This window comes from Psittacula echo (genome assembly GCF_963264785.1).
Source record: "Psittacula echo genome assembly, chromosome: 2".
NCBI lineage: Eukaryota > Metazoa > Chordata > Aves > Psittaciformes > Psittacidae > Psittacula > Psittacula echo.
The window spans coordinates 90,700,312-90,720,835 of NC_137737.1; the positions used below are offsets into that span (position 1 = coordinate 90,700,312).

A 20,524-nucleotide genomic window follows, 5' to 3' on the forward strand; every position below is an offset into this window, starting at 1 on the left:
ATATTTTAGTATAACAACTACTTTCCTACTGTATTACTCTCCAGGGAACAATTTTGCATTAGTAGGAGGATGAACAAGATGACCTTTTAAGTCTTTTCCATCACCACTTGCTGTAATACGGTGCTGTAATATTGACCTTGTTTTGCAGCCTTTTCCCTTCTGCAGCCCTTTGACTTTTACAGAAGAGCAGTCACAGCATTTTTTGGACATGAAGAAGTGCGCTTCTTTGAAGTTATCAACACGAAGTACCATTTCCTGCACTTCAGAACTAAAGAGCATATTACTGCCTTTTGCATTCAAGTGGAGAAGACCTTTATAAATAAATCATTGCAAGGAAGTATGCTATGGTGGCTGTTCTGTAGCTGGAATGAACAGGCTGAAGAGGCAAAGGATCTTTATTTTGTTAATATGTTGGCAAAGCTTTAACTTTCAATTGTGCCTTTCTAGTGTTGCATTTTATTTCAAGGAAGGGAGACTTGAGCTGTTTCAGCAGTTTGTTTTAGAACTGTATTATGTCCATGGACCTATACAGTGTACTTGATTCACTGCCATTGTTTCCAATAGCAGGCTTTCCCTGTGTGTCCAAAGTTATCACTAGGTATCAGACTGCTGCTGCTTTCTGTGCAGTTAAGTGATTCCTTGTTGACTCTGGGTTTTAATGTCCCATTCTAATTTTTACTTCATAATTTAAGTAAAACCCGCTGTTGTGTTCTCCTGCTGTTGGGCTTTTTTATTGCTTACATTCTGTTTTTCCACCGCAGCAGAAGACAGCTGAGACAGGTTTCTGCAGTACAGGTGGGAAAACAGGAGCGAGCATGGAAGTATAAAACTAAGTGAAAAAGTACTAGCCCTTTGTGTCAGCCAGCATCATCCTTCTCTCAGCCAACATCAGCTTATGGGCCCGTTTGCTTGCCTTTGAGTAAACAGGGACACTTAATACACTAAGTAAGTTAGAAATGGCAATAGTGAAAGGAGGTTTAGACACCTTCAGGTTTTAAGATCTCAATCTTAGCATAATGCAGTACAGTATACAGAGTACCAGCTTCCATGGCTGTAACCTCTAAAACCCAGTAGATGAAAACTAATTTTCCTTTTGCACTTAACGCCATAAATACTTGCTGCATTTTAGCATCTCCCTTTAGGGTAAATCATTGAAATTTGTTTGCCATAGTTTGTACAGATAGTGTGACAAATGTTCTTTCTACTTCCACATGCATGTGGATGGCTCTACAGGAGTAAAGGGATAGTAATTTTGAGCTTTGAGAGGGGGAAACTGTGGCTAATGGTTTGTCCATGACAGGGCTTGAAGCCAAGCAGAATAAAGAGAGGTTTGGTAGAAATGGTCAAGAACTGTTAGAATCCCAGAGTGGAGTATGATGAAGGCTGGAAAGTCCCTTCTACCAACTATATGATTGGTAATAAAAGGAAAAATATTTCCTTTGAGACTTACTTAATTACCTAGATGTTGCTGTAGGTTATCAGCAATGTTGGTAATGAATCTCAAGCACTGACTAAAACCTGGAAGCAAGAGTGGGGGAGTCTCCAGGATGTTCAGGAATGACGTGTTCAGAAAAAAAAAGAACGTGCCCTGAAAGGATGATTTCTCTCTCTCCGTTAAACATTAATTATTCATTTTCTCACCCAGTCTTCCCATGCTTCCTTATTTTTAAATTTAATTCTCTGTAGGTGATAGTAAGCATTACTGCTTTTTTTAAAGCATTATTGTTGTTTTCATATTAGTGACACTCCAGACCTTCACCTCTCCTGCTGTCTGTTCTCCTTATTGAATCCCCTCTCTGTACTTCTCTTTGTGTTGTTTCTCTGTTGTTTGCATGTCTCCGATTCCTCATACTCAGGGCCATAATTTTTCTCTGTGGTTTTCTTGTTGTTACTGCTTTTCCCGCAAATGATTGAATCTCATTTCACATCTCTTGGAAATACAGGAGAAAGAGTCAGGGTATGCTTCATGGGGAGGACACTTCCACCGGGAGGAGGGGATGCGTTTGTCATTGAATTTAAATGTACAATCATTCTTGTGCTGACACTTTTATGTTCCTTCCCTTGTGATAGAAATTAGGATGTTCGGTGCTTCAGAGAAATGGTGAAAAACAGCTCCAATCCTTCTTCCCAAAGTGGGATTTCTGACCTGTGTTCTCTCCCTTTGGAAATCCAGGGGACTATTTCTGCTGTCTTGCAGCAGCAGGAAAGCATATTCCTTCTCTTGAGGAGGCAGAAAACTCCTTAAGCATGAGTGTACAGAATTGCTCTGAAGTGCTTGCCGTAGTAGGTTTTTTTCACTTCCAGTGGAGACTCCGCCATAGATTTCTCCCTGCTTGCCTGTCTGAACCCATGAGCTTCCTGGGGTTTGCAGGTGGCTCTTTACACCCTCTGTTTTAAGCCTCGGCCAGCGTGGCTTTAGAGTTTGTGATAGGAAAGGATCTCCAAGGCTGTTTTGTGGCCTTCCCCTCTCCCACTCCCCACCTGCGGGTCCTTTACAGAGAAAGGGAATAAGGACGTGGGCTTGAAGGGCAGCTCTTCTCATATGCAGGTGTAATAGGATACTCTCCCCACAAAGGATTCCCCTCTCCCAGCGGGAGCAAAGGACCCTGCTTACTGAGGGGACCCACTGTCCCAGATAATTAGCTAAGCAGCTGCTGTGTGTCTGAATGAAAAGGAGGGGAGGGAGGTTTTGCTCTGATGGGGAGCTGGGGAGGCATTCCGTGGAGGCAGCCTGCACATTCCTCCAAAGCAGTCAGTGCTGACGGTGACATGGGCTTGGTGTTGCCATGCCAGGCTTCCCCAAATCTCTGCCATTTCATACAGATTTCTGTTTGATTTTGTGTGGACCGCTTGCTTGGCCTCGGGCCCTTTCTTATGGGAAAACTCCTTTTTCTGTGCTAAGTGCTAATCATTTATCCCTGGATCAGGGGGAGAATATATAGCTTGAATTCACATGTGACGTGTTGCATTAATTAATGCATTGCAAACTATTTATAGAAAGATAATAAGATCAGATTCAGTAAAAAAATGAAGGTTTGCAATATACAAAACAAAGTAATCTCAGCAGAAGCAATTGTGTTAATGCAATAGTGGGCAATGTGCCTGTGAATGAATCCCTTCTCATTGTTTTTCCTAGGGGGTCTGGGAGGAAAAGGAGAGCGCCTTGTCTGGCCAACACATTTATGACTAGCTTTCGTGGACAAAAGCAAAATTAAAAGGAGAGCCTGTTCTTGGCACAGGACCAGGGCTTTTCTTGGAGGACTGCTTTAATTTGTTTGACATACAGTGAAAGGCTGGCACACTGCACTAATTAGTTTTATATACAGTTGTTTTATGGATCTGCAGGCCTATATATAGCCATGGGCCTGCTTAAGTAACCCAGTGAAGTCTACCACAGGCTGCTTCCGGAAGCCCATTCACAGGACTGGACCTGCGTGCCTGACTCCTTGCTGTGCTGCTCTAATTTTTACCCAGTTTTACATTTCTGTAAATTCATTCAGATAGAATAATACCCATTTAAAATTGGAATGGTGCAGTGATAAATCTGGATGTGTGGTACTTGGCGTTTGCAGAAAGAGGGGACTTTTATAGTCATAAACATTTTTCTTTGTTCTTTATTTTCCCCTCCCTCTCCCCTCTGTGCTGGTGGAAGCCTAGGTAGTTAACTTAAATTGTAAAAGACAATTACTATTATTTCTATCACTAATACTTCTTCCTAGAGAGCCCTTAAAATAATGTTTTATTCATTGATGCAGAGACAAGAATTAATCTTTTAGTTTCTAAGTACTAGCCCATTTGCACGTGGCGAGTGGAAGCCAGAGAATGTTGCTGCTTCTGACCCGTGCAAAGACTTGAGAAATGAATGGCAGGAAATGTTTAAAATGTCATTTAATTAGATCTGCACCAGGTACCCTGCTAATGTAATCAAATGTGGATTTAATCTCCCTTTTATGTTTTTGTAAGGAAAGGAGCTTCATCTTGAAATTATAGTTTTAAGAAAAGAGGCATAGGATGGGAGACATGGAGGTCATTCAGGCAGCAGCAAGTGAAGCAGAGCAACTCCCATTTGTACTCAGCCAGATGTTCATGGGCCTTTGCCAATAGCTCAGAAGGCTGATGCTACATAAATTACTATATCCCAGGGACTAATTCAATGGGTGTGATGGAAGAGGAAGGGAGGAGGATGGTACCCTGTCGGTCAGAGGTCAGGTGTAACACATGGGACTGAACTAAGCAACATTCAGCCAGTTCTGTTTTTCTTTTATTATTGGAGATTGAAACTCTCATTTTGCCATAGAAAGCAAAAGAAAAGTTGATACTTTCAATAAGGATATAAAGACCAATAATTATTTTCTTTAAGAAGTCCCTATTCCCATGCAGTCAAAAGAGTTGAATACCCAGTGAAATCTGAGCCTCTGACAGTCATCTTTGAAAATACAGGATCCTCTTTGAAAGCTACCAGTGGTCCAGTTAAATGAAGATATTTAAAGGCTTCTTTTGCTTTCTGAGAAGGTGCCTATTGTACACCCAACTGCCTTTTCTCCACTGCCACGTTTGTACCAAATTCACCTAAAGAAATCCCTTTACAGCTAGCATGAGTTGTTCTCCTTTCCTCTGTAGGAGAGTTGATTTTTTACAAAAGTAAAAGCAAACAAAACCCCGGAGTAATAAATAAAAGCCTTCTTTTAGAGTGTGAAGCGTTCTCTCAACCAAAGTCCTGCCATTGCAAGAGAACAGGCACTTGTAGGTTGGTACCTCTCACGTGTGTCTGTATCACAAGCCCGGTTATCTTTGATGCCCTGCCTGTACAAGGGATTAGTGAACTAAGGGAACTTCTTTGTCTTTCAAAGATATACAGCTACCCGTTATGCTGTAAAGGATAATTTAACAAATGTGACTCTTGCTTTTTACACAAAGATAAAACTCAAACCCATACCAATAGCTGGTTTTCTGTTGGATAGTTTTGAAAGACTTGACTGATTTTGAAGGTGTGAGATTGGCAGTGTTGATGCTTTTTGATTTCTCAGGATGTCCTACAGTCTACTGATTAAAAAGCAGGGTTTCAAGGCTAATGAAGTACCTACTTGGCATCCCAAGCAGTATTGCTCGATCAGTGGGAAGCCCGGGGATGCACAGAGTGACTTTTCTCTCATAAAATAAAGAAATAAGCAGTGCCCTCTAGTGTTACTTAACATCAGAGGGAACCACCATGAGAATTTTCTATCTTCTAGGTACCTGGAATTAAACCTATTTCACAGCCACAGATGCAGCTCTTTATTTCTTGAAGAAGCACAGTAAACAAGAACTGAAATAACGTAGCTTATCAGGACATGACTGTGAGAAATTCAGGCATTAATAGCTAAATACAGTCAGATATCTCAAACTCCCTGAACTGTTTTATCTTCTCTAATCTCAAAGTGTGTGAGTGTAGTATGTCTCCAACCTGTACCTGACCTGGGAATGTGTTTTACCAAAGGGCCAGAGACTTGTGAAGTTTCAGGGAGAAGTATAGCAGTGAATTTTCTTGCTTGAAGGTCATAAGTTCAATTCCTGGCACAAGACAGTCCTGATGTACATATTCAAGCATATCTACAAGATGTTATAACACAGTGTTGAGGAGGTAGGTCTTTCAGGCTTTCCTAAGAGCACCTTGGAGATCTTTATAGTGATGGTAGCAGGCTGGACTCCTGTTTCAAAGCCATAGGCATTATTTGCTTCAGTTAAAGACAATTCTGCCAAAGATGCACCATGTGAGTTACAGTCACTTCTCTGCTTTAGCATGGAAGGCCATTTCTTAGCCTGTTTAAAAGACTATTACAAAAAATCTTGCGTATGTCTAATCGTGTGTATGTGTTTATTGTTTTCCGAAAAACAGAACACAGAAATGCAGTAAAAATATAATCAGGTATATGGTGACCCATGCAGTACATTGGCTTAAACTTGGGTGTGCAAATGTATATTGTTTCTGTGTAGATTGCTGCACCATGGTAGTAGATGTCAGACGTGAGAAGACTTCTCTCAACACTCAAAGTCAGGTTGGACAGGGCTCTGAGCAACCTGATCTACTTGAAGATCTCTCTGCTCCTTGCAAGGGAGTTGGACTAGATGACCTTTAAATGTCCCTTCTAACCCAAACTATTCTATGATTCTATGACTGTTCCTCCTCAAAAGAGGTGTGAGACCAGCTGAAACGTTTGCAATATGTGCGGTCTTGTTGCCACTGCTATTATCAAACTTGATGCTTCCAGTAGTTACTGATTCTTCAGCTCTAATGATAACTTGTGTCCTCTTTGCTGCATGTGAGCAGGGAGAGCATTGCTTGTGCTGATTGCCAAGGATGATGTTGTGCTCTGTGAAATGGTCAATAAGAAAAATGTTCAGCATTGTTCCTCTGAGACATACCAAAAATCTGCATGCACCAATGAAAGCAACCATTGTTACGGTATCATAACAATGGTTCGTTAGGATTTTACCCAGGGCTGGGAGGACGATTGTTCCTGTTTAAGACCAAAACCAACAGACGGCATTTGTTAGGACATTGATATTTATGTACAAAGTTGCCAGCACTTTAAGAAGTGGTGCCTCTCTTAATTAAGATGATAATGTACTGCCTTGTTTGGAGACATTCTGCTCATAATGATGCTGGTGAATTATGAATAGAGGGAAATTAGTAATAACAAATGCCAAATGGAGATATCTTTCAAAGAGGAATATTCCATGTAATATGGCATGTAAAGTTGACAGACCGGGTCTTAAAAGACCTTTATTATTCTTTAAGCTTTCCTGACAAAGTTGCTCTTTATCCTGCCAAGAAATGTAGTTTCACATGCCAGTGAGTTTTTAAGCAAGAGTAATTAAAGTATGCCTCTAAGTTTATGGCTTGAAGTGAAATCCATTTCTCCAATGTTTTGTCATGAATCTATAAACAGTGCAAGGAAGGAGACAACTTATAACAACAATAGTTTTGCCAATCCTACACGTTCTGCCTTTGAAATCAGAGGCAATTAGGGATGAACAAAACTAGTTTCAAAATTAAAAAAGTGTAAGTTTTACCTCACATTTTCCCTTTGGTTGAGGGTGACTTTTGCAAATAAGAAATGTTTTTCTAAAATTAAAATCTACTTTCTTTTATTGAAGTAAAAAAATTGTTCCTGACTTACAAATGCATAGAATCCTGAAATGCCAGGCCTTTTTTGTAACTTTCTGAGAGAGGGAAATAAAATGAAATTTAATTCGGTTTTGTAGTGTACAGTAGCAATTAAAAGAGAAATAGACAAGAGAAAGTAAGAAATTAAACTTTGGGGTTGGTATTTCATTTTCTCATAAGAATATTCTCACACTGTGGGCACTCCAGCTTTGATTACATGACCTGCTGGTCACTGGAGAGATGGTTCTTTCATGATGATCTGTGTGTGAGGCAAAGTATGTCATGGTGACCATAAAGATTTGATTTTCCTTTGTAATTGTCCTCAGAGTACATTAGTGTAATACAATGGAATTTAGGACTGTAGAATTGTTACATATAGTCTCTCTTTATCAGATATGCAAAACATAATAGAGCAGGAGGACTTAAAGCATATCTTTTGCTCCATCCATGCATAGTCACAAATCACTTCCAAATATAATAAACTTGAAATGTACGGTCCAAGACTTCTTGCAAAGGCACAAATGTTGTGGCAGGGTTCAGAAAGCAGAGGAGATGCTTTCACCTACTTTAAATTATTTCTGTGAGTATGCATTACTAAGGGAATAAATGAAGTAATCTATATCAGCATTGGATGATGAAAAGAAGGCTTCTGCTCTACTTAGAAAAAGATCAAGATCAGTTTTCATGAGAATAAAATACTGTTTTGAATTATGCTTAGAACAGACTGTCCGACTATTTCTGGTATTAATGTTCATTGCCATTGCAGAAAAGATTTAACAATAGAAAGATGAGAGCATGAGAAAAGAATGTCTAGAGGGAAGGCAGTCAAGGATGGATTCAGTGGCTCTAGCTTTGATAACAAAAGCAAAGAGTGCTCTCAGTTGAGTCTTTTGAGATTAATCTGATACTTTTCAATAAACCCTAAATTTATCTTAATGTAGAAAGAGTAAGCATTTACAGAAACTCCTTAGAATATTGTTTCTTACTGACCTTGTTAAAGATATTGTGAATTTACCTGGGAGATGCCATCTGAAGTTACAGACAACTGAACCCTGGTTTTACTTGCACTTTTTTGATGAATAAGTCCTGTATGTATAATAAAATAAAGCTGCTTTCTTTAACAGCAGTCTAATGGGAAGTGGGCACTCTGACTCTTTAACTCTTTTGAAATCTGTCCTACTTTCTTTCCATTGACAGTTTTGTTTATGCTTAACTTCTTTCTGTTGTCTTTTTTTTTTCCCCCCAGAAAAACTTTACAATTCCAATGGTCGGGAGCTGAGACGGGCACTTTTCTCCTTGAAACAAATATTTCAGGTGAGCAAGTGGTGACTGTCCATTCTCTGGTTTGAACATGAATTGAGTTTATTTTTTTTTTGATGTAGGGAATAACTTATGGTTTCTTGCACAATGGAAGTTTAAGTCTTCACTCGTAATGTGCAGTCAGCCAGTTGTTTCTTAGGATCTTTTTTCTGTATGGTCTGCAGGCCTTCCCTTGTTCCTTCAGTCTCTCAGAAGTCAGGACCAGATATGGAGTAATAGCAGAGTGAGTGATTGGAACCTGCCAGGAAAGGAGAGAGGTAAATTGTGGCTCTTAGATGGAAACTTAGGCTGCTCATTAAACAGTGGCAGTGGTCTAGTTCTATATTGAAAACACTGGAAAAGATGTGCAAAGAGGAGTTAGAGCTGGATTGAGGTCATGGCCTCACATTACCCTAATTATTGACAAATAGGCTGGGTTTAAGCCGCATCAACAACTGATAAAGGATGTGAGAGACAGTGGACAGATCTGATGAGAACCAAGATGTAGAGAGAGAACTGTGAAGGTCGGTGGAAATGTTTTCTTGATAGCTGAAAAGTTGCTTCATAGAGCTGAGGAGGGTATGGTAGCGGCTGATCAGTTTAAGGAAAGGCATGGATTTGAATGTGAGTGTTATGTAGGAGACCTGAAATCAGCAGGATTTTGGCTCCTGTAGTGAAGTAGCCAATGTGATAGACAAGTGGTGTGGATGGTAATAAAATGAATTGAATGAAAAGCTTGGATTTCAGAGTGGTTTTACTGGATAAGTCGAGGACTCAAGAAAAGTGCAGGAGTAGAAGGAAGCTTGTTGGAGAGAACAGCTCAGGAAAAGTGACAAGAAAATATCAGAACTATAGTATACTGCCAGTGTGGTCTTAAAGTGAAATTCAGGATGATGCATTCCATTTCTATCGGTAAATGTAAGTGAAATCAATAAGAAAAGCATGTCTCTCCTTTAGTAATGAATCCAAATGGAGGATGACAACCTATATTTTTCAGAAACAACAGGTAGGTGCAAGGCTTTCAAGCTGTTAGTTTCGCACTTTTTGATTTGTTTTAAATAGACATTTATTCTAAGAAGAATACCAACATTTAACAAATCTGCAAGACTGCAGAACTGCAAATTTCCAAAACACAAAATGCTTTTTGAGGGTTTCAAAGTTAAGCATTCAGAATTTAGAAAATGTTAAAATGAAGATTTTTCTGAACAGTAGCAGATGGTGAAGGGTGAACCATTTATTGGAAAATTTTCATAGCTAAAGATGCCTTCTGGGTAAGAGAAAAGTCCTTGAATTTTTGAACAGAGAAAGAGTTCCAGCTGCAAAATAATCTGGTCATCTTATGGCCACAGATTGAAAAAACCATTGTCTCTTCAAGGCATTCCCAGGGAAGGACTGTTTGAGAGTCACAGTGATGCAAGTTGGGTTTCCCTGTGAACTTGCCAAGCGGGTGGACTGTGTGCTTACAGGAAATTTGGCAGGTTTCCAAGAGTCTTCTCTGGTTTCTTCTCTTTTTGTTCATTTCAACTGTTTCTGGGAAGTATTTGTATTTCTCTGAATTTGTGTTCGACAGATTAGTCTAGGTGCTCACATGCGTATTTAGCAATGAATACTAAACCTCTCTTCTCACCCATCCTGTGCTTCCCATACCTCCCATCATGACTTCTCCCAGTTTGGGTATTCATAAATGTTTTCTTCCCTGTAGGTTATTTGAAGTCTAGCCTATTTCTGAGCGCATAGTGCTCAGTGTTTTCAGTGCACACACCAATAAGTTCTCCATCTTCCAGATGATCAGCTGTTTTTATGGAAATGTTGTTTAAATATTTATCCTAATAAATCTAATTGGAGTTTGACTCCATTGAAAAGTAATGAGCGGGAAGGGAAAGCGATGCACACAAACCCATATCTATGTATGAATTCAGTTTTTAAGTAAAGCCTGTCTGACAGTTTCGGAACATAATTTTCCTTGAAGAATTCAACTTCCCTGTTGCCTTATGTATGTGATACTGAAAGGAATTTGGGAAACACCTGTTACCAGTTTGAGTAGCTACTTTTGGTAGAACTGTGGCTGTTTGTGGAACAAACATAGCCTTCAAAAAATCTTCACATTCTCCCAAAGTACATGTTATCATTATTGGAAAATTGAGGAAAAGTCTCCCTCAAGCTGGAGAGTGTTCATATCATATGCTCAAGTATTTGAGGCAGTGCACGTCAAACTGAAAATGAGACCTTATATGATGTAAGCTCCTGTTCACCTGTCAACTTTGATGTCCTTAACAACATTTGCTGGTATAATTTTGAGTATGGGCATCTTTTGAACATGATTTTAATGTATCTCAAATGAACAATGAGAGAGAACGTAAGTTGGTTTTTTATCTGTTTTAGAAAGAAAAGCTATTTCTTTTTTCTTAGTAAAGAAAAATACAAGTTAATATTATAAGGTTATATTATAGACCAATCACTATTGTCCAAAAGGTCATACCTAAGGGGGCTTTTTTGTCAATGAAATTAAAGTTTGTCAGCATTAGAAATCTATCATTATGTTAAAAGGGTTTTTTATAAGTATATTTTTCAACATGAATATCTGTTGATTTTGTATCTAATTATTTTTAAATTCCTGAAGAGTATAATATTTCAAAAATACAGTGTTGACTTCAAAACCAGTCTTTATTTTTGTTTTAGCATGAGACTTCACCATGTCTTTAAGTGCCAAGACAGTTTGTAACACCATGTTTTTATAATCATTTCATCATCACTGAGTTAATTTGGCACAGCTCTGTGTCAGTATCATTTTTAATTTAAAAAGCTTCAAGGTAACGTGCAGTCTCTTATTTGCATAAAGTGGGAACCGTCCCAAGTTTTACATCAAATATGAATTCCAAATAGTCAGAGCCCTTGGTTTTTCACGCGAGGCCTCAGCAAAGCTTAGCAATGTTTGGCAAGAGCAAGCCTTTGTTTCAAAATTTAAATGAAAGATGCATTTGGCAAGTCCAACCTTCGAATTTCTGTTTGGTTTTTTCTGGTAGGCTGGTTTTGGCAAAATGATGAAGGTTGTGTGGAGCATTTTTCTTTGACAGTAATGCCATTCTGTTACTGTCATTCATTCTGAAGGCTTAAGATAGCCACATTCATTATCTTTTTCTGGCTGTACTGCAGTAGTCTGATTTACCAGTATGCTTTTTGACTAACAAACTTAGAGAGTAAGAAAGTAATGTTCACTCTAGAAGTATATGAAGCACTTGACCTTAAAAAAACTGAAAAAAGGGCATACAGATATAGATGACAAGCTGTTGGAGTACAGTTTAGCTCCCTGTGACTATTTTCTGACAGCCTTCTGAGTTGCCCAGTTCTTGTGTTTATCAGAGATTCACGAATTTTGTGCAAAGTGCTAAAGCTCCCAAGGGCATCCATGGAAGAATCCAGGTGAACGTGGCACTTACCAAATCAGGGTCTGAAAACATTCTTGCATTTCCTGATTGTGATATCATAAGGGAGATAAAAATACAGCTGCTTAGAACATTTAAGTCAATATCAATCCTAATAGCAGAAAAAATGAGCATGAGCTCTGTAATAGGTGTAAACAGTGCTGTGTAATTTACGTGATATTAAAGAATTTTATTTAACAAGACCTCTGCTATGACTAGTTGCAACATAAGGTAGGTTTTAGAACCTATAAACAAAAGTGGGCTTTGTGTTTATAAAGCATAGTTTCAAATCATGCTGACTGCATCATTTCAAAATATGAAATAAGTTGGTGTTGCTAAGAAAAAGAAGAACACTATGAAGCATGTTTCAAGTCTGTTGAAATCTATAATCGTGCAAATCTGCTTTTTAACGTTTTGGACAATATTTTTAATCAAGGAATCCATTAGGTTTTCTGGAAAGTAAACCTAAGGGGTATATTTTAAGGTGTTGTAGAATAAAACTGGCTTTTTTTCCTTGACTGTTTCCCCCGCAAGTGTCATCTGACAAATGAAGGAAGATCTTCAACTATTTTTTTGAGAAGCCTCAATGCTTGTATTGTGTTGTGATCAGAATATCAAGGAGCACAGTTGCAAAATTCTGTTACAATATTTTCTTCTATTGCTGAAAAATTCATTAATCATTGAACAATTGAGCTTTGTGTAAAGTGTCACAAAGAACAGCTTTGTAGGGGCCCTGGAAACATTAAATAGAAGGTGTTCAGATAGACACAATCTTATCAGTGAGTGAAATCAAATGTCACACACTTCAGCTGCTGAGGAGTCATCAATCATCCTTAGGAGAGCAGAAGGAGTATTCTGTGTTTGCCTCATTGATCTCAAGGAAGGAGGCTGCTCCTTCCCCTCTTGCAAGCATGAATGATGACTCCATAGGGTTTGAAGCTGTGTGACACTTGATTTAGGGGCTGCTGTCATCACTTATGAGACAGGGAGCCTCTCCTCTTTAAGAGCGCTCTTGGAAGGGTTCTTGATTGAGTCATGAAAAAGAGAAACCTTTGTTTCCTTCCTAAATTGAATTGACCATAGTTCCACATGGCAGTTTACATATCTGTTTAATCCTATTTTACAAAGGATATGTTTCATTACTGTTTAGAGATTAAAATATATATATATATAGATATAGATATGACACTTTAAATGTCAAAATCAGTTTCTCAGTTTCAGTGGCAAATAGTGTTGTCCTCATGCCTGGACATTGTTATGGCCTGAGATATAAACAGTTCTTAATGAGACTATAAACCGTGAACTTCTTCCACCCTTGGGAAGCCGCCATTATTCATTCTCTAATCTGTGTGAATCTTTGAATTGAATCAGAAAACTTTGTTTTGTTTGGGGCCTAGTTACTTTAACTTGCTCAGGTATGCAATAAAATGCAGGAACATTATTTGATCTGTTGCTTAGTTGCCATGAAGAATATCTTGGTAGGGTCTGGTCTAGGTGACTTCTATAGTAATTTTCAATTCTGCTGTTAACTGGGAGGAAAAAATCCACAGTGTATTGATGCATCTGCTGTCTACTCAAGGTGCAAAGGATGAAATTCTCTCCCCATCAAGTCAATGGCAGAGAATGTCTTTAGTTTCAGTGTTAGTTTTGCCTGGTGATTGAGTGTGTACAGGTAGATGGACTGTATGTAGCAAAGAGGGACAGTCACAGAGGGACTTTTTTTGTTCATTTCCTGGTAAATGCTTTGTCTTTATAGGGGGAGGCAACCAAATCTTTTCTGGTTAATTATTGCATAAATTAATCTGATACTCAATTGTGACATTTTTTCTTGCTTGCCTCTTGCACTGACAGGGAGAAAAAAAAAAAGAGTTCTCTGAGGAAAAAAGATAATCTAATTATCTGCACCTTCATTAACTGAAATAATAAAATATTGAAAGCAGAGAGTTACTTCAAAATGGTTCAACTTGCTGAAATAATTTCTTTTCCACATTTATTCTTTCAACCAGCTTGAAGAATTGTAGTACAGTTGGGTTCCTTCTCCCGAAAGACAGAATACATCAGTTTATTGCTCTGTACAATTCTTCAGTGGTAGATTTTGATGGTAATGCTGGGATCTTTAGTGAGGCATCGTGCAACTGTGAGGTTATGTGCAGTGAAAGCACTAGAAGCAGATATTACAGTGTCACAGTAAGATGGCTTTCTACCTGCAGCCCCCTCATCTGATGCAGGAATTGGGCAGGTTACGTGAAAATAGTGAAGTCAATGACCAGGTCACTGAAGAAGCAAAACACCATATTCAGAGTATAGGAAAACCAGGACTTTCTTGGACAAAATGGTGGTGAACACCAGGTAGGATCACAATTATTTGATCTTGGTAACTGAAGAAAGCAGGCTTAAAGTAAGAACAGAAGTGTGGTATGGGAACAACTTTGCTGTGCAGGCTAAGCACTGTTCCCTCTCTAAATTTTGTCTTTAATCAACTTAAGTTATGAGTGATTCTTTGGAGATCTCAGTTGCATCCACTGAAGATATCTTTGTTTTCATCTTAGCAGTGAAAGTTTCTGTTTCCTTCCCTACATGTAAGTGCCCAAATGTATGTTTTACAGACAAATTCTCTATCAGAAGAGTCTAAACATTAAATACTGCAGGCTGTTTTTTCTCCTTGATCTTCAAAGAATTTATTGTATGTACCCAAAAAGGAAGAAAACTCTTTATGAAGGGAAACCCAAAATCTAAAAGATTCAATTCTTCATTCATATACAAGTGTGACGCGTCTCATCAAGGAGGAAAAAGTAATAAATGAATAGCTCTTGATAAAATACGAATATGAACTGAAAGTTTTCAGGTTTTAAATTTTTACTTCTTTCATGAATGCCCATTAAAGAGCAAGTATTCTAACAAGTTAATTTCATCAGACAAGATTAATTTTTTTAATTAAAAAAATAAGAGTTGCTAAGAAATTTTAAAACAATTAAATCTTTCCATAAATGTAGGCTATATTTGTTGTCTACCTTCTGCCATGCTTTTTCTTCTATTTTGGTCGTCTGGAACTTGATGCTCTAATTATACCTTAACTGTGTCTAATAAACACTGATTTGACTCTGAGGAATCTCAAGAAATCTAATAAAGCAGCTTTTGATTCTTATCTGTTACTTTTTTTCCCCCCCCAAGATAATTTTTCATATGCTACAGGACAGCTACTTAGGATAACTGCATGGCTTGTGCTGGATATCTGAGGTATCTGCCTATCTGTCGTTTGAGGAATTTGAGAAAGACCTTGAGAGGTCTTTGCATTACTGGAAATTCATACCGGTGTCTTGCTTCAAGTTTTGTATATTTTTAAAAATTCATATACATCTAAAATGTCCAAAGATGTCTGAACCTCTTTTGGATTAGAGTTACTTCCCAATAGCCTCAAGTTTGCAGAAATTCTGTCCAGAAGAGAGCTGCATAATTGTTTCAAGATATTAAATACGGGAGGTTTTCATGAGTTTTAATTTGTAAAATAATGTTAATTATTAAAATGTTTATTTTGCCCCCATGTATTCTTTTAACTATCCAAAAGAAACTGCAGAAATCCATACAGTTTAAAATGTGTCCGTATGTAAAGGAGGTGTGAAATATTAAGTGTTGCAGCTTCTCTGCTTTGATAATGGGAAACACCAGCAAATGCTGTATTTGTTTTGCTGGTACTTTTAGCAGAATATAAAACATGTCCTTGAGAAACAACAGAATATTTATTTTCTAGCCTGAGGGTGTTTCAGAAGGGAGGCTACAGGAGATTAATGACTGTAAATCAAACACTATACTTTTGGTTGAATTTCTGTATCCCTTTATTGATGCCAAGGTGGAAAGCCATAATAAGCAATAATTTGGTCTGTATTTGAAATGTTTCATCTTGGAAAGAAAGAAAATCTATTTTTTAATACCTTAATGGTAGTGTTAGAATTAGCTGGCACAGATGTGCTTAAAGGGCTGGCAAAAAGTTTGCTGACATTTGGTGTTTGCTACTTAGGCAACTGACTTACGGTAAAGATAGGCAATGGAATTGATAGTTGGGGGAGAATTTTCATTACACTCATCACTAGAAGGCAGACTTTGCATTGCAGGTTGCTTAAATATATTACCATATATTATGGTAATAATACCATTATATGGTCATTTCCATGCATGCTGTTGTAAAATGTTGCTTCATGTAAATAGTTGGAAGAATAGGAAAAAAAGGGAATAATGTCAAAATACTGATAATTATAAATGTAATACAATGTAAAAATGTTTTATATCACATTATGGTCATGCTTCTACATGTAAAGAGTTGGGTAGGTGTAAAGGCTGGGGGAGAGAAGCAAAGGAGTGCGGTGTCGGTACAGAGGAGTGTAGGGAAAAACTCAGAGGGCAGAGGAGTGGAAGCCCTGGCACAACCGCTGAGGACAGTGGAGCAGCTGAAGTGCAGTTACAATCAACAGAGACAGCAAGGGGACAGAGCTTCCTCTGAGGAACAAACTGGCTGCTTGGTCCTCTTCAAACCCTTCATCACTAAAATGCTTCTGCTGCTGCCTCAGTTACCTCTAGCAGCTTACTGCAGTTTTGGGATATCCTGTGCCAGGACACCCTTGTTCTCAAGGACTTGTTCTACGTGTGCTGGTGGAAGGAATACAGCAACCAACCTTGCCTAGCATCCTTATCTTGGGGTAGTTTCTGGGTTGCCATCTTGCAGAGGTAGACTCTGTGACAAAGACGACTTTCCTCCTGCTACCCCTGAGAGCTGAATTTGGTTTATGTTCTAAAAGTAGTGTCCTTACTCAAAGTACAGCGGAGGTTTCATGGTTTATTACAAGTCTTGCCTGCTTTACCACTGGCTCATCTGGTCCACACTAGGGTTTGTTTTGTAGCTGCTTGAATAATTTAGGTTGAAATGGCCATACAGTCTCAAAGGACTCACAGCACTGAAGTTTATGTATGTATCTGTAAATATATATTTTGTGTGTGTATATGTTGTTGGAATGATTTCTTTCCAGATTTGTTTGCAATAGATGACTAGGCTTTTAAAATGGACTGAAATAAACAGTGACATGTGAATTAGAGAGTATCAGGCACTTCTGGGTTGGCAATCTAGTGTTTTAATGATATCAATAATTTTGGAGTCCAAAGAACTGAACTTTAAAGTGTGGGAAAATAACTATAAATTATATCTTGGCAGTCCATGCTCCTTCAATCACTTCCTGACTATGTTTACTGAGTTTCCAAGCCAACACTAGCTTTTGTAACTGCAAACATTGCAAGCCAATCTTGATCTATAAAATGCAACCTGTTGCTTAGCCAGTAAAAAAGCTGGACTCCAGGAATGGTCTGGGATTTCTGTTTCTAATACAGCACGGCATAACACTTATATTACTGCATCATTGTAGTCTTGTCAGTGGGAGTAATAATTTTGCTGGTAACTTAAGCAGATGTAATGCATACTGAAGGCAGGTAGCAATACTTAAAAATATCCTTGTGAAGGCTTTATTGTGGTATATTTCTAATGCAGACTTTGAGGAGGAATTGGCTGTTACTTTTCAGTTGCTACTGGGGCGCAGAGCATTTGAAATTATATAGGGAATCTGTGGACATGAAGTCTCTCAAGTAGTGGAAGTACATTCTGGTCATAGCCCTGTGCAGCCACATTGCTGCTGCTGCCCAGGGCAGCCTCATTAGAAGCACACTATGAGATTGTTTCAGCGGTTTTTGTATACATGAGGGTTTGTCAGAGCCAGAGGAATACTTAGGAAAGAAGATCAGTAGACTTCTATTTTCCTTCCACTAGTAAGAGAAGAAAGGGTCTAATAAGGACTTACCCATCACTGATGCTATTGCTAACAGAAACCCAGATTTTATCCTTCTGCCTTTTTTTGCTTAGTAACAGAGGTGGCTTTTCAAGTATATTGGGCAATAGTCCTGCATTTTACTTTCTTGTGGTGGAGCGCCAGATGTATTGTCATTTGAGATTTATGCCAGCAAAAGCCTGCAGTCGCTCATGATTTGCTCTTTGACCTGCCTCCTCCTTCCTCCCTTTCCTCAACAGTCAGCTGCTGTCCCTCTGCTGCTAATTTACATCCCCAAATGAATGAAGCTTAATCCCTAAACCTTAATCCTCCTAAAACCAGCTGAACTTTGTGATCTTATCTTGACTTTGCAAGAGATTTAAAGAAAAAAAAGGGTGAAAAAATGTCTTTGCTTCTAAAGAGAGTGGCCATAATTCCATCATTTATTTTGGGGGGGGAGGAGTGCTTTCTGTGACTACACTGGCATTAAAGTGATCCATGTATTTTTCCTTCATTTTGTTTTGTTTTGTTTTTTTCACATTGAACATAGTCATCTGGGATTTCTGTTTCAGTTCTGCCTCCTTGCTGTGTGCAGGGCATATTCCTGGCAGGGGAATTTGAGGAACAGGGTTTCTGAGGAGACCTTGCTCTGATGTATTAATGTGGAGTGGTGACAGCACGCTTTCCCAGCACACAATTTCATAGATGAATATAGCAATGAGTGAAGATTCCCTAGCTCCCCCTCTTAAAAAACAGTGATTTTTACTTTAGGAGCTGGGCAGTGTCTGAATGAGCCTTTTCTCCCCATAGGACACTGTATTGTTATGCTGCCAGCATCTTGTCCCACAACATTTCAGGCAGTGCAGAAGGATGCTCCTTCTCTTAGAATCTGGCAGGGATTACATTTCTCCTCTGATGCTGCATTGCACAGTCAGTTGGCTGTGTTCATCTTATCTTCTACCTAGGTGAGTTATTACAGTATTAAAATGTGAATGCAGTATATCTTTGTGAAGTTGCTGATTTTGGTCTACAGACAAAATCAGAGCTGGTCTGAGAGTTGGAGTTTAAATGTTTTAACAAGGATGTCATAGCATGACAGAGCAGAGCAGGAAGTTCTTCCTGAGACAGAGGATGAAGTACTGCTGAAGCTCAGTGTGAGTGCAGTCCCCTCCTGTAAGCCTGTCGGCAAAGCTCAGAAAGAAGATTCTCATGGCTATGGCTGCTACCCCGTCGGCTTGTGCTTCTCTCACTTCAAGCCTGGATTATAGCAACTTTTGCATTTTGGAAAGCCTAGTCTGCACAGAATGTGATTGCTGGCTCACTCAGTAACATGTCGTGTGGTGAGCACAGGCTGGGGAACCCCATGGTTCCTTATTTAAAGAAATGAATATCATAAAATGTACAGCGTTTAACTTTTGTAACAGAAACAGGAGAGAATTGTACAGCATAGGATTAAATATGGGAATGCTCAAGCAACCAGAAACAATGGGATATCTTATGAAGGGGAAAAAAAAAAAAAAACAACCAACATAAAATTGAAGTTCTCCCTAGTGGAAATCTCCTAGACAAGCATCTTGTTATGGTTCCTTGGAAAGACAGTACTCTTCACAGCTGTTAGCCACATAAGAGAGAAATATGTATGTGCATATCCAAATGTGAATATTCAGTTACTAACCCAGTCTCCCCAAATAGCTGGAGTAGAACTTTCAGCTATACTTGTTAGCTTAAATAAATAAATAAATATCAAGAAAAATCCCCTTGAGAAGCTGTGTTTGAAAACCTTGATTCCTATTAGGAAGCGAAGCAACTTTCTTGTGGCATAAAAATAATCATGCTTGTGGTGAAAGTTTTCGAACGTATGGCCCACAGAAAGATTTATTATCTCTAGCAGTTTGCAAACAGTTTATATTTGCACGTGGAAGCTGCACATCAGATAAGATGCATTCTTGCAAGTACCGTTCCTTGAAAAAAAGGCTTCAGTCTCCACCTTCAGATAAGACCCCGCAAAACTGCATTAGAGCATATATCAAATGGTACAGAGACTGGAGAGCAGCTAAGATGGAAGGGAATCCCACCTACACCTTTGACTCTGCTAGTGGCAAATAGGTGTACTGTATAGACTGCTTGATAATAAGGTTTGTGGGATCTTTTTAACAGCCAGGCTGAGCTAAGGAAGCAAAAGTATGATTTGTGTGTTTCATCAACGACACAAGCAAGCTTTAGACTCACCAGTTTGAATATATTTAATGTCTTTTTCATTATACATTGAACAAAAATAGAGCTCTGTTACAAAGTGACACACCTTAGCTTTTTTTTAATTTCTTCTGAGATGCCTAAAGAAAGGAGGAGATATGATCTATTCCAAGTCTGTGAATGACCGCATAAAATATAAATAGCTGAGAAGACCAACAGTAACTTTTCATAAAGACTTTAAGTAGCCAGCCTTTGTGTCACTGCACAATTTTTATGGTTGCAGGAGCTTAGCAGGAAGCTTAGAGAGCTTTGCTTGTGTTTTGCTGCTTTTCTCATCAGTGCCTTCATGCCTGCTGATTAAGGGGTCATAAATCTTTGCAATATTAGCACAGGAGTCCATTTCCATAGCAAATGACAGCCTTCCCCTGCCTCCTTTTAACTGTTATCACACACATGCGGCAGCTACTTACACGTATCATAGTCACACACACAGAGTATATTCCATACAATGAATGCTGTCTTCTTGGAAACCTGAACCTCTTACCACTGCTAGAGAGTAGCCTTTACTCTTGAGGTCACCTAACTTGGCAAGTCAGTGAGTTAATGGGTCTGAAAAGATTATCCTAGACCAAAATTGATGTAAACATTCTCCTTTCAAT

General features: G+C 38.7%; 1 protein-coding gene across 3 annotated transcripts in view; it reads left to right on the forward strand.

Annotated features, from left to right (window-relative positions):
- Positions 1 to 20,524, forward strand: part of FHOD3 (formin homology 2 domain containing 3) — a gene marked incomplete at both ends in the record, with an annotated part of 373,934 nt that overhangs the window by 167,469 nt on the left and 185,941 nt on the right. For all 3 annotated transcript variants that reach the window (XM_080639441.1, XM_080639442.1, XM_080639443.1), the window contains one exon: positions 8,394 to 8,461. In XM_080639441.1, the coding sequence (XP_080495567.1) occupies positions 8,394 to 8,461 (68 nt within the window). The remainder of the gene's footprint in view (positions 1 to 8,393; positions 8,462 to 20,524) is intronic.